Source organism: Salmo salar, chromosome ssa03 (assembly GCF_905237065.1).
Source record: "Salmo salar chromosome ssa03, Ssal_v3.1, whole genome shotgun sequence".
NCBI classification, from domain to species: domain Eukaryota; kingdom Metazoa; phylum Chordata; class Actinopteri; order Salmoniformes; family Salmonidae; genus Salmo; species Salmo salar.
The window spans coordinates 65,378,048-65,391,800 of NC_059444.1; the positions used below are offsets into that span (position 1 = coordinate 65,378,048).

The 13,753-nt window shown below is 46.7% G+C and overlaps 2 protein-coding genes across 2 annotated transcripts in view; one reads left to right on the forward strand and one right to left on the reverse strand.

Annotated features, from left to right (window-relative positions):
* Positions 1-6,896: 6,896 nt before the first annotated feature.
* On the forward strand, positions 6,897-10,493 carry coa3b (cytochrome C oxidase assembly factor 3b). Its single transcript, NM_001141177.1, is given in 2 exon segments — positions 6,897-7,138; positions 9,971-10,493. Coding segments are annotated over 2 exon segments (279 nt in total). The 5' UTR covers positions 6,897-6,966; the 3' UTR covers positions 10,078-10,493.
* An 86-nt stretch (positions 10,494-10,579) lies between these two features.
* LOC106601258 (serine/threonine-protein kinase WNK4) overlaps positions 10,580-13,753 on the reverse strand; it is an 81,096-nt gene continuing 77,922 nt past the window's right edge. Inside the window, exon 22 of the mRNA XM_045716059.1 lies at positions 10,580-13,653. Within this exon, the coding sequence (XP_045572015.1) occupies positions 13,651-13,653 (3 nt within the window). The 3' untranslated portion in view covers positions 10,580-13,650. The remainder of the gene's footprint in view (positions 13,654-13,753) is intronic.

Genomic DNA, 13,753 nt, shown 5'->3' on the forward strand with positions numbered 1-13,753 from the left:
GGGAGTGGGATCGGTGGACCGTTCCTCGGCGTCATGGAGACGAGACAGTGCGTCGGCCTTAGTGTTCCGGGAACCTGGGATATACGAGATGTTAAACTGAAATCTAGTAAAGAACATCGCCCACCTGGCTTGACGCGGGTTGTCTCCTCGCCGCCCGGATGTACTCCAGATTGCGGTGGTCAGTCCAGATGAGAAAAGGGTGATGCGCCCCCTCAAGCCAATGTCTCCACACCTTCAGGGCTCTGACCACAGCCAACAACTCCCTGTCCCCCACATCATAGTTACGCTCCGCCGGACTCAACTTCCTAGAGAAGAAGGCGCAGGGGCGGAGCTTGGGGGGGGCGCCCGAGCCCTGGGACAGCACGGCTCCTACCCCAGCCTCGGACGCGTCCACCTCCACTATGAAGGGCAAAGAGGGGTCCGGGTGCGCCAGCATCGGAGCGCCGGTGAACAAAACCTTCAGACGACTAAAGGCCCTGTCCACCTCCGCGGACCACCGCAACCGCACCGGGCCCCCCTTCATCAGTGAGGTAATGGGAGCCGCCACCTGCCCAAAGCCCCGGATAAACCTCCGGTAGTAATTGGCAAATCCCAAAAACCGCTGCACCTCCTTCACCGTGGTGGGAGTCGGCCAATTACGCACGGCTGAGATGCGGTCACATTCCATCACTACCCCTGATGTGGAAATGCGATACCCCAAGAAAGAGACGGCTGGTTTGGAAAACTCACATTTCTCAGCCTTGACGTATAGGTCATGCTCCACCAGTCGCCCAAGCACTTTACGCACCAGAGACACATGCTCGGCGCGTGTAGCGGAGTAGACCAGAATGTCATCGATGTACACCACTACACCCTGACCGAGCAGGTCCCGGAGAATCTCGTCCACAAAGGATTGGAAGACTGCGGGAGCATTCTTTAACCCATACGGCATGACGAGGTACTCATAATGGCCAGATGTGGTACTAAATGCAGTTTTCCACTCGTCCCCTCCTTGGATACGCACCAGATTATATGCACTCCTGAGATCCAATTTCGTGAAGAAGCGCGCCCCGTGAAATGACTCTATCGCCGAGGCGATGAGAGGTAGTGGCTAACTGAAACCCACTGTGATGGCATTTAGACCTCTATAGTCAATGCACGGGCGCAGACCTCCCTCCTTCTTCTTCACAAAAAAGAAGCTTGAGGAGACGGGTGAGTTAGATGGCCGAATGTATCCCTGCCTCAAAGACTCAGTGACGTCTGTTTCCATAGCCGCTGTTTCCTCCTGAGACAGGGGATAAACGTGACTACGAGGAAGTGCAGCGCCCACCTGGAGGTTTATCGCACAGTCTCCTCGTCGATGAGGTGGTAATTGGGTCGCCTTCGTTTTACTGAAGGCGATAGCCAAATCGGCATACTCTGAGGGAATGTGCACGGTGGAGACTTGGTCTGGACTCTCCACCGTAGTCGCACCGATGGAAACTCCTATGCACCTGCCCGAGCACTCATTTGACCACCCCTTAAGAGCCCTCTGTCCCCACGAAATCTTAGGGTTGTGAGTGGCTAGCCAGGGAATCCCTAGAACCACTGGAAACGCTGGGGAATCAATGAGGAAAAGACTAATCCGCTCCTCATGACCCCCCCGCATTACCATGACCAGTGGCACAGTGACCTCCCTGACCAGCCCTGACCCTAGTGGTCGACTGTCTAGGGCGTGCACGGGGAAGGGTTGGTCCAACTGGACCAGGGGAATCCCTAACTTAGCCGCGACCCCACGGTCCATAAAACTCCCCGCCGCGCCTGAATCGACTAGCGCCTTAAACCGGGAGTGAGGGGAGAAACACGGAAAAGACACTGACACATACATGTGACGGACAGGGGGCTCTGAGTGAGGCTGGTGCTGACTCACCTGAGGTGTCAAAGGAGCGCTCTGCCTGCCTTCTGGACTCCCAGGTGAGTCTCTCCAGCACCGGTCCACAGTGTGCCCTCTGCGACCACATGAGGTGCAGGAGCGAACTCCCCCTCCAGTCTTCCTGGCTGCTGCCCCCCCTATCTCCATAGGCGTGGGAGCAGGAGGGCTGGAGGGTGGAATGAGCAGGGCCCGGGTCGGATGTCCGCGGGCGGCCAGCAGATTGTCCAGTCGGATGGACAGATCCACCAGTTGTTCCTGGGTGATGGTCGTGTCCCGACAGGCTAATTCCCGGCGGACGTCCTCCCTCAAACTACAACGGTAGTGATCTATAAGGGCCCTCTCATTCCACCCTGCTCCCGCAGCCAGGGTCCGGAACTTGAGAGCAAAATCCTGCGCGCTCCTCGTCTCCTGCCTCAGGTGAAACAGCCGCTCACCCGCCGCTCTCCCCTCCGGGGGATGATCGAATACTGCCCGAAAGCGGCGGGTGAACTCTGGGTAGTTGTCCCTGGCTGAGTCCGGACTGTCCCACACGGCGTTTGCCCATTCCAGGGCCTTACCCGTGAGACAGGAGACGAGGACGCTGACGCTCTCCTCCCCCGAGGGAGAGGGACGAACGGTCGCCAGGTATAACTCCAACTGGAGTAAGAAGCCCTTACACCCAGCGGCCGTCCCATCGTACTCCCTGGGGGGAGCGAGTTTCACCCCACTGGTACTGGGTGCTGTGGGTGCTGGTGGGGGCACAGGCTGTTGACCTTCCGCGTTCAGGAGGCCGAGAGCGCTTCGGTCCCAGCTCTCCATGCGCGCCAACACCTGATCCATGGCGTTCCCCAGACGGTGGAGCAGGGTGGAGTGTTGGTCAACTCTTTCCTCCATGGACAGGGTTGGCGCTGAAGCTCCTGCTGACTCCATCAAGTTTGGTGCGTGATTTCTGTCACGGGCTGGCTCAAGAAAGCAGGAGAGGTAGAGTCAGGCGCAGGAGACAGAGAATTCTTGACCACACTTCTTTATTCAAGAAAATGGATGTGGTCGCCAAAAAATAGGGACGCAGCCCTTAAATACTTCTGCGGTGGTGAACACAGCGAAACCAACCACAGGCAGAGGAAAACCAGCACACGTTCCTCAAGCACATAAACCGGACAAGAAACACAATCACGCACAAACACAGACATCCTACGCTAAACTAAATAACGCCCCCCTACTAATGACTAACCCAAAACAGGTGCGTGCCTACCTAGACCTAACCAACAGAAACTGAAACAAAAAAGGATCGATGGCAGCTAGTAGGCCGGCGACGACGACCGCCGAGCTCCGCCCGGCCGAGGAGGGGCGCCACCATCCGTCGGTGTCGTGACAACAGGAACAAACACATGAAGTAAAACCTAACCTAAATAATATACAGTCCACCAATTCATCACTTACATTGTGGTCCCTTTGAGCCGGATAAAGGTGTTTATTCCCAGATCAAGATGCAACGATTTACCGGGGAACCTGGACCTGGTCTGATCATCCAAGGTGCCAAGCCTCACCTTATCCAAGTTATAGTAGCACAGTATGTACATGGGCAAGAAGACGACCTTCAACCTCGCATGGCGGGAGCTGCCAAGATGACACCCCTCACTCCACCCAGTCCCTTCCTCTCCAGCCAGGCCAGATGGGACACAACTCCAGAGGAGTGGGAGACCTTCAGAGAGTACAGGTCCGTCCTAAACCCTCATCTGACCCACAAGAACATAAGGATGAGCCACAGTAAGCAGAGTAAGGAGCAACATAGAGGCCTGTCCATGGTCTACAACAGTCACTGGGAACACAGGAAGCCACCTACAGAGCACAAGCTAGTGAGAGAGTACATCGAACAAGGGAGAGCCCAGCTGGGGCAGTCCCAGCGAGCTATGCAGGTCAGGCTCACTCAGGTTCATGAGCAACAAGAAGAGATGGTACAGCTCGCTGAGACTCTCTGCTCCGTGCTGCCACAGCTGACATCCCAGTCTATAGCTAGTCTCTCTCCCACTAAGCCAGCCCCCTTCCAGCAGATAGAGGTCTGCTGGCACCACCACGGCCCGCGTCAGAGCCGGTTGAGCATACAAAGCCATCACCCAACGAATAAGATACGGCTTGCAATGGACAGTATGACAACAGTGAGTGGCCTGACCCCACAAAATGGCCTCCAGCATGTGATGAGTCACTACTGCTCTGCCATCAGAGTGACACCCCACGCCTACAGTGTGGCTACCAAGAGCCTCCTCCAGCAGCTATGAGTTCCCTCAGTCCCGGTGCTCACCCCACCTGTCAGGAGGCTCCTCCACTAGTGGTCCAGCTAAGAGACATATCTACCTGTCAGCTCCAAGACACTCCCAGTGTGGAGTACCAGCCCACTGACAGTGCCAGTCTAACTGTCATTGCCATTGGTTCTCAGTTTTCCCTCAGCATGGGTATCCAGCCTGTTCCTGACAAGGTGTTTCAGTCTGCCACCACAAAGGATCTATCAGTCCTCAGCCACTGTCCCAGTATCTCTGGTACCAGCTGCAGCCCAGGGGCCACCACCTGGCTTTACACTAGGAGTCATCCCTGTTTTAGTTAGGGTGGCTTCACTAGAAGCCCCCACCTGCTCCTGATGAGGAGCCCAGTTCATCTCTAGCCACTCATCTCTAGCCATTTTAGGTGGCCCTGTCCTGTCCATCCACTTGGCCCTGGCTTCCAGACACTAGCTGCCCATGCAGTGCGGTTCCCACTTAACTCAGTACAAAGAGACCAGAGCAGCTCATTTGGGGAGCCCCCACCTGGTTTAAGTGTGAGCCCACCATGGCTTCCTCCACGGTGGCCGCTTCAGCCTCCACCCTGAGGTCCCATCCAGTCCTCGCCAGCAAGGTCCTCTCCGATCCTGTGGGGGAGCCTCCGCCTGAGACCATCAGCGACGCTTCCTGAGAGACCAGAGCTCAACCCTGTCTTCTGGGCCCTTCAGTCCTCTCCCCTGCAACCTCCGCTAGTTCCTGCCTGTGAGGTCCACCCTGGCTCCGTCTTGGAGCCCCAATCTGCCAGTTGTCGAGAACCCTCTGCAACTCTAGCCCAGGGTCCACAGTCACACCCTGCCTGGGGAGCTCTGCTGCCATCTCTGGAGAACACGTCTGTCCCTGCTTTGAGACCTCAGCTCAGCCCGATTATCAGCTCACATCTGGCGCCTGACCCTAAGACTCAGTTTCCCCTCATCTGGAGGTCGCTGCCTGATCCGGTTGGGGAGTCTCCGCCAGAGCCGGAGCCCTGTTACACTATCCACCATAGAGCTACTACCTGCCGCTGCTCTAGGGGTCAAGCCAGCTCCTGCCAATAGAGCCCAGAGCGCTCCCTCCTTCGAGTGTCAGACTGTGTCAGCCCCAGAGACTGTTTCCTCTGACAAGTCTTCCCCTAGTACAGATACCCTGCTGGTAGCCCCAACAGCCTCTGATAGTCAGTTGCTGGAGACCTGTTGGACCATGTAATAGGACCTGCCTGCCAGCCTTTATTTGCCACAGTGTCCTGCCCTTAGTTATTAGTTAGGCCATGTTGCCAGGCCTTTAGGTACCCCTGTCCTTAGCTCCCCAGTCACCAGACACTCAGGTGTCCCAGGTGCCCTATTAGCTAAGCAGTCAGGCATTCCCCCTTGTTTCCTGCCAGCTGACACCCTAGTAGTCTGGAACAAAGCAGCGTTCCATCAGTTACATTCACCCCTCTCCCAGGAGGATATTCTCACCATATAGCGCGCCTAATGGACTAAGTGTTCCTGCCCGGCTGTTATGGAGAGCAGCTCCTCTACTCCACTAGAGCAGAGAACCGTTCCCATCATTTAAATACTGGACTGGAGTTGATTAGTTATTAGTGGTTATACCTAACAAGGCCCTCTGCTGACAGCAGCTTCTCTACTCCACTAGAGCAGAGAACCCTTCCCATCATTTAAATACTGGACTGGAGTTGATTAGTTATTAGTGGTTATACCTAACAAGGCCCTCTGCTAATGGGGTGGCTAGACACCCCTAGACATCTGGTCTCATGTCTGTTAAGTTTGGATATGATATGTAAGTAAGAGTTAAGTAAGAGTTAAGATAGTCAAGTTAAGTCTTGAGCCTTTCTTAGGAGTGAATTAACATAGTGAATTCAGGAGCGTATTTGTACTTAATCATTATCAGTAATGTTAGTTCATAATATCAGAGCTGTAGCCATTCTGGGCGATCTACAGGTCAGAGAAGAAGATCAGCTCTAGAGTAGTCAAGTGAGAGAAAGTTCCAGCCATCCTTGTGTTTTCCCACCAATTAGCCTTCATTGTGTTAGCCAAGACCAGTGTGCTTCCTTGTTGATATACCATTCACTCACTCACTCACTCACTCACTCACTCACTCACTCACTCACTCACTCACTCACTCACTCACTCACTCACTCACTCACTCACTCACTCACACCTTGGTTACAGCAAGTCGCAAGACCACTAAGTGCCATATCCCATTCATACTACATACACTGTGCGGTGCATCTTCAGCATTATTAAACCACCTCAACTGGAATCCTACCTGTCTGCCATCTGTGCCCTTACCAGCACACAGGAACAAACACATGAAGTAAAACCTAACCTAAATAATATACAGTCCACCAATTCATCACTTACAATTATTTATTTTACCTTGAAAATGATTGAGGATGAATGAAATTGTCAACGTGATGACAATAATTAGCCTATAACACCCTGCAAATCCTTACCAAAAAGTATTTGCAAAGCATTTCACTACACCCATAATAAAATCTGCTAAACATGTGTGTGACCAATAACATTTGATTTGATTTTGAAGACAACGTTTAGATATAATAATATAATTTGATTGAACTGTGAATGACTGGAGTAAAGTCTACTTTCCACTAATTGGTAATCTGCGCAGCGCGACTGCAATAAAAACGTGCTGGAACGCAGCCAGAATGTGTGGGCTTTGTAGCCTACTCCAAAACGATAGAGGGCGGACATGCACCAGTTGTTGGGCTGTCCAGTACAGTCACAAACCAAACCAAAAATCATAAAAAACGTACGTCACTTCTATCAGACACATAATAACACTGAAATGGCTGCTGAAGGAGTTGGAGAGGTCGCTTCTAAGGAGCAACTTTCAGCGGCACAGAAACAACTTCTCAGGAAAAGACAAGATCTCGACTATTGGAAGAAAAACGCGCTAAAAATACGTAGTCGCAACCGCATAACCGGACTAGCTATCGGGGCGTTTGTCATCGGCATGTGTATCCTTCCATCTAGAGTGTCATACATATCTCAGTCGGACCATTAACGTTACTACTGTTCCAGCTGGATGATAGCGGTTATTACTTAGGTAGTGTAAAGCGTAGCACAGAATTTGACAAACATTTACTTGACAACACTTCCTCAGTTCCTGTCTTCTAAACTTCCTTGGCTAGTTGTAAGTGGTTTGTTTAAGCAATAAGGCCCGAGGAGTTGTGGTATATATGGCTAAGGTGCCTGGACACAACCCTTAGCCGTGGTATATTGGCCATATATCACAAACCCTTATTGCTATTATTAACTGGTTACCAACGTAATTAGAGTAATACATGTTCTGTCATACCCGTCTGATATTCCACCTGCTGTCAGCCAATCAGCATTCAGGGCTCGAACCACACAGTTTATAATTACATTTAGAATATGCTCTGTTATTAAATAATAAATGTAACTTTTTGTTCTCCATGAAGTAAAGCAAAAAGGTCTATTGTCTAGTTCATATCTTCTCATTGATGGTCCTTGCAATCCGGATTCCTTGGGAAGTCACCACCCCCCCATTGAAGTTAATGTGAAGGGTAGGGACATCCTAAGGATCCAAGTTAGCACTAACACTCATTGATCGAGACAGGTGAGTGTCAGAGAGGAAGAGGTGAAGCAAGATGGATAACTGGGCCCAAATCTGTCTTCTCCAGCAGGTAGTGTTTTCCTTTTTTTCTGCTCACTACCTGAGGAGTTTTTGTATGGAGGTCAATATGTGTTGAATTTGGTTAACAAAAAATGTAGTGGCTTATTTGCTACATCTGGCTCATTGAATAGAAGTTTTGTAAAGCATAGGTTGGCACGAGTGAACTGATATAAGGAGGACATGACATCTCGGCAACTTAGAGAAAAAAAACACTATCGGAGTTGTACCTGTTGTTCACTTGCATATGCCCTCTCATTGGCTAAAATGGGCCCACCTGATTTGCTGCCTCCTGACTGCCTTTCATTTTTTAAGACATTTATTTTAATTGTTAGAGTTTTGTCCCCCCCCAGTTTTATCATTGAAATGTGATACAGAACACAGCAATGGTGTGCTTTAGGACCATGCGAATGCCTCCGTGCGGTCGGGTAGGCTGTTTGGAATGTGTAGCCCACTGGATACATTTTTTTTTTATAATTGTCCCCCCACTTCTAAAACCAAAGTTGCGACCTTGATATAGGGCCTTTGGGGTGGACACCCAGCTGTCTCAATCAATGAGAGAAGACTTTAAATAGACAAGATAACAATGTATACATTGCTGGATTACTTAATGGAGCAATTAAAAAAAATTAAAAAATTCTAACAAACCACCTGCAACAAGCCATTGACGTTTAGAAGACATGCGCTGTCTTCCAAAGTCAGGAATTGAGGAAGTATCGGAAAGTAGGTTGGTAGAAAAATTGACTTTAAATTTACATTTTTCATTGGTAGTACAGGTGCCCCTGATTTAAAGTTAGGATCATAACATTTAGAAGCACCAGAATGTTTTTTTCTATTGATTCTATTGTACCTATATTAATTTCTAGCTACTTTTGAGCCCTATAAACTGTAAAGACATTTGTTATAAAAAGCTAAAATGTTGATACAAAAACCTGTCATTGAAATTAGTCATTTGTGGAATATTAGGTTTCTACATTGTGTGAAAGTACTACCTATTGAGGTACATTTAGTGGTGGAAAAAGTACCCAATTGTCATACTTGTGTAAAAGTAAAGAAAATTACTCAAGTAGAAGTCACCCAGTAAAATACTACTTGAGTAAAAGTCTAAAAGTATTGGGTTTTAAATATACTTAAGTATCAAAAGTAAATGTAATTGCTAAAATATACTTAAGTATCAAAAGTATAAATCATTTCAGATTCCTTATATTTAGTTTTTTTTTTAAATTTTCAGATAGCTAGGGGCACACTCCTACACTTAGACATCATTTACATTTGTGTTTAGTGAGTCTGCTAGATCAGAGGCAGGAGAGGTGACCAGGGATGTTCTCTTGAAAAGTGTGTGAATTGGAATAAGCATTCAAAATGTAACAAGTACTTTTGAGTATCACGGAAAATGTACGGAGTAAAAGTTGTCAAAAATATAAATAGTAAAGTACAGATACCAACAAAAAAAAACTTAAGCAGTACTTTAAAGTATTTTTTACTTAAGTACTTTACACCACTGGGTACATAACATTGAAAATTGTACACGTCTCTAAGAGCGAAATGGTTTATGAATGTATAGTCAATTCATGACATTTGCAATCCATTACATTTTTCGCTGTAGTAATGGTGCAGTAATGACAGTAACGAATCTACGCCAACTTTTATCTCTAGGGCACTTATACAACAGTACAGTGAAGCTTAATCATTACAACAATTATTGTATGTGTGATTCTTTTTCTAGGTGCACGGTGCTCCCAAAATAAAATGGCAGGTCGCACAACAAAACATTTAGGAGCATATGCAACCAAAATGGTTGCACTTTATAGCCCTGGTCGAAAATGATCTGGTCTACGCTTTACATTATCTAAGTAACGCCTTTCAGCCAGTTGGAACAGTGGTAATGGTCTGACTAGGCAATATTTTTCATAGCTAATCACTAGCTAGCTGCTAACGTTAGCATGTCATGTTCACCAAATAGGTTCCTAGCTAGTTTGTGTGTGGTGTGTGTGTGTCTTATCATTTCTCACTGCTCTAAAAGGATCCACAGCACTCAATATGGCGCTGTAATGAAAACCACAACTCTCAGAAATATACTGAAATGCTCTTTGAGAGGAAAAAGGCAAAGGTTACTCCTGCCTGTTTTGTGGCCTTAACCATTTCTTGTCTTCAGTCAGCTACACTATCCTCTCAGTGAAGCAGGAGAGGATCATGGAGGACATTGATAACGAGGCAAAGATCAAATACATCAGAGGCCCCAGGACCGGGACCAACTCTTAGGGATGTTCCCAGCTCCCTCACCTGCACAGGAACAGTGGAAGCTGAGCTCACACGGGACTGGACTGTCAATCTGCCATACGCAACTGTGGCCAAAAGATACACACTTGTTTTTGAAAGGTGGAGGCTCCCATCAATTTCTTTTATTTCAATATGCATTGTAGAGATAGATGTAACCTTGCACATGCTCTAGACCTGGATACCCTGCAAACTGGTTTCTGAATATATTATAACTTGTTATATAATAAGAGGTTGTTTAAGAATATTACATGGTTTGTGTATTGTGCAACTAATTGGCCTCGTAATATAGGAGAAAGCTTACGTGTTGGGCTATTCCATGATATTCGGATGTTGTTATAGAATGAAATGAAACGTAAAGCTGCAATCAGATGATTAGTGTGTAATAAATGGTTAACTTGACGGTGTATCAGTTTTGAGTTTTCAAAGTCAATGCGTGATGATTTTGTACATCAACCTACAGGGAAAGAAAACTCAAAACAGTGCATGATGTTGAATAGTCATTTATTAGCAATATTTACAAATATGATTTAGGAAACAATCACGCTTGGAAGGTAAAAAAAATGGTAAAGGCACAGAATCTGCATGGCAGTATGTTTTCTAGAAACATGATTGACAACAAAATAGAGCTCATGACATCTAAATATATATTGTATATTTACTGTTGATGTCTTGATTTAGAAGAACACAATCTGAGTAATATATTTAATGTGTTCTACTACAATCGTTCCCCATGTGCATACTTTAAGGCAAATAGCTCAGAATTCTTCACAGCTTCAGTTCTTTGTCATTAATCAAATAATTACCAACCCTAAATGCATAGGCACGCATACAATTTAAAATATATAACTATACATCTTTACCCCGCTATTATTTATAGGGACGCAATTGTTCAATACCAATAGTGAACGACCCCTATGGAAAGTGCATTGTATCAATCCATAGATTAAGAAGATAAAATGCGTTTTAAAGCATAAGCGTCCACTCTATGCTTAAAAAATGAAGGCTGATAAGTGACACCCAGTATCTTTACTACTAGGCCATAGAGAGAGTAACAAATTAACAACGTGTAGTATATTATAAGACCTGGAGTGTTTGTATACTGAACAAAAATATAAATGTAACGTGCAACAATTTCAAAGATTTTACTGAGTTACAGTTCATATAAGGAAATCAGTCAAATGAAATAAATTCATTATGCCCTAATCTTTGGATTTCATATGACAGGGAATACAGATATGCATCTGTTGGTCACAGATACCTTAACAAAAAATGGGTCTCGCAATGGGCCTCACAATCTCGTCACGGTATTTCTGTGCATTCAAATTGCCATTGATAAAATGCAATTGTGTTCGTTGTCCGTAGCTTATGCCTGCCCATAACATAACCCAACCGCCACCATGGGGCACTCTGTTCACAACGTTGTAATCAGCAAACCACTCGCCCACATGATGCCATAAACGTGGTATGTGGTTGGGAGGTTGGTTGGATGTACTGCCAAATTCTCTAAAACGAAGTTGGAGTCGGTTTATGGCAGAGAAATTAACGTTAAATTCTCTGGCAACAGGTCTGGTGGATATTCCTGCAGCCAGCATGCCAATTGCACATGCCCTCAAAACTTGAGACATCTGTGGCATTGTGTTGTGTGACAAACTGCACATTTTAGAGTGACCTTGTATTGTTCCCAGCACAAGGCGCACCTGTGTAATGATCATGCTGTTTAATCAGCTTCTTGATATGCCACACCGGTCAGGAGGATTGATTATTTTGGCAAAGGAGAAATGCTCACTAACCGGGATCTAAACAAATGTAATTTTAGAGAACTAAGCTTTTTGTGCATATGGAACATTTCTGGGATCTTTTACTTCAGCTCATGAAACATGGGACAAACACTTTACATGTTGTGTTTATATTTGTGTTCAGTGTACGTTCAATAAAGTGACATTTAGTTTTTCATGCACCATGTGTGATTTGTGTTGCCTCATGAACATTTGTTTACACCAAAGACAGCTCTGATGTTTTGCTGATACTTGCAGGCGGCTTGGATTGACTCTTATTTAGGTGTACTTGATTTAGTTCGCCCAGCAGACCAAGTAAGCGGAGCTGCAAAATGGAAAACTGCTGACTTGCCGGTCAATACATTAGATAGATGCATATTTGTTCATCCCATTCCTTTCACAATATTATAAACCCTACAAATACACTGTTTTGAAGGCAATGATTACATCTCATCCTGCTAAAGCTATCTTATCTCTTGATTCATAACATCTGGACAGTAAAACGCTGTTTAGCTTGGTCTGGATTCAATCCATATCGCCAAAGTATTGCGGATGACCCGCGTAAAAATGTTACGTTTTTTTCCGATTGAGCAGACATATGCAGCGTTTACCGTGAATACAGTCTCTGCGACCGCAGGAACATTGCCTTTAGTTGTCAATCGCAACATTAAGCAGATCTTCAGCACTTCGGATTGAATAGGGTCATATTGTAGTAAGAGGAGTTCCTGCTTGCAGCAGTTGGAAACCGAAGTGCAGGAGAGAGCAGGGCTTCTGGGACGTGTGTTTTCCAGGGCTAGCACAGGCAGCATCCGCATAAGTGCACACGTAGAAACACACACCTTTAGCCTTCCTATCCTCACTTTCCATTTGACCTGACGCTACACACAGCTATATAAGCTTAGCATCCTTAAGATCGGGAGGGGACTTCCTTGGATTGGTGTCGCAATACTAACTCATGGTATTGCACATGAACCAGATGGCAGATAGGGTGCTTTGGTGCTCTGACAATGGGATCCTTATCTATCGCCGTTAGGAGGAGTGTTTAGTGAGGCCCATTGTGTGGATGACCATGGCCTTTTCTCATTTGGGAAAAAGTCTGTCCTCCAACCTCTCCTTCGTCCTATCTCCTCCGTGACTCAGAAACTGATAAGTGTTCGAGGCGAACAGAAGTGTTCTTCCTCCTTGTTAGCCATCTTCCATAGATGATAGTCATGTGTGTCCTACCTGAGTCCTTCACGGAAGAATTTAGAAATCTGCCACACCCCCTTTGAATCAGCTTTTGTTTTTTGATGGAGAAAAGCATGCACATGTTTACAAACAATATGCTACTTATAGTTGTATCTATAAAATGTCTTGAACAACTAACTTCATTTGTTTTTATCACTCTACACATTTATTTTGGGATCCACCCCTGTAAACGTCATTTGCCTGAGTGGAGAAGTCTAATTTCTTACAAGCGCATTTTCGTCCTCGTTCACTCTCCTTGCAACCTCTCCTCAATGACCTTTTTCAAAAGGAGGCGAGAGAAGACAGCGTAGAGAGGACAGAGGAAAGAGGACGCAGGAGTTGAGCAAATCCAATTGAGAAAAGGCCCATGTCTTCTGGCCATCCGGTTTCCCCATCCCAAGGCTCAGGCTGGGAGCTATCTGTTCAGCACTGGGCTTGGCAACTTATTGGTCATCATTGGGCTCCCTCTCTTCCTGGTTGGGAGGGGAGGCGGCTGGCCACAGTATCACCTGCCCCAACCCCCAGTCCTCCGGATCACACAGGGAGACGCGTCTCACTAGTAGGAGAGAGGTTAGAGGTCAGAGGGCGTAGTGTGTTCACCAAGTAACCAAGCAGGTTAACAAACAAAAACCAAGGTGACTACGTTAACATATTAT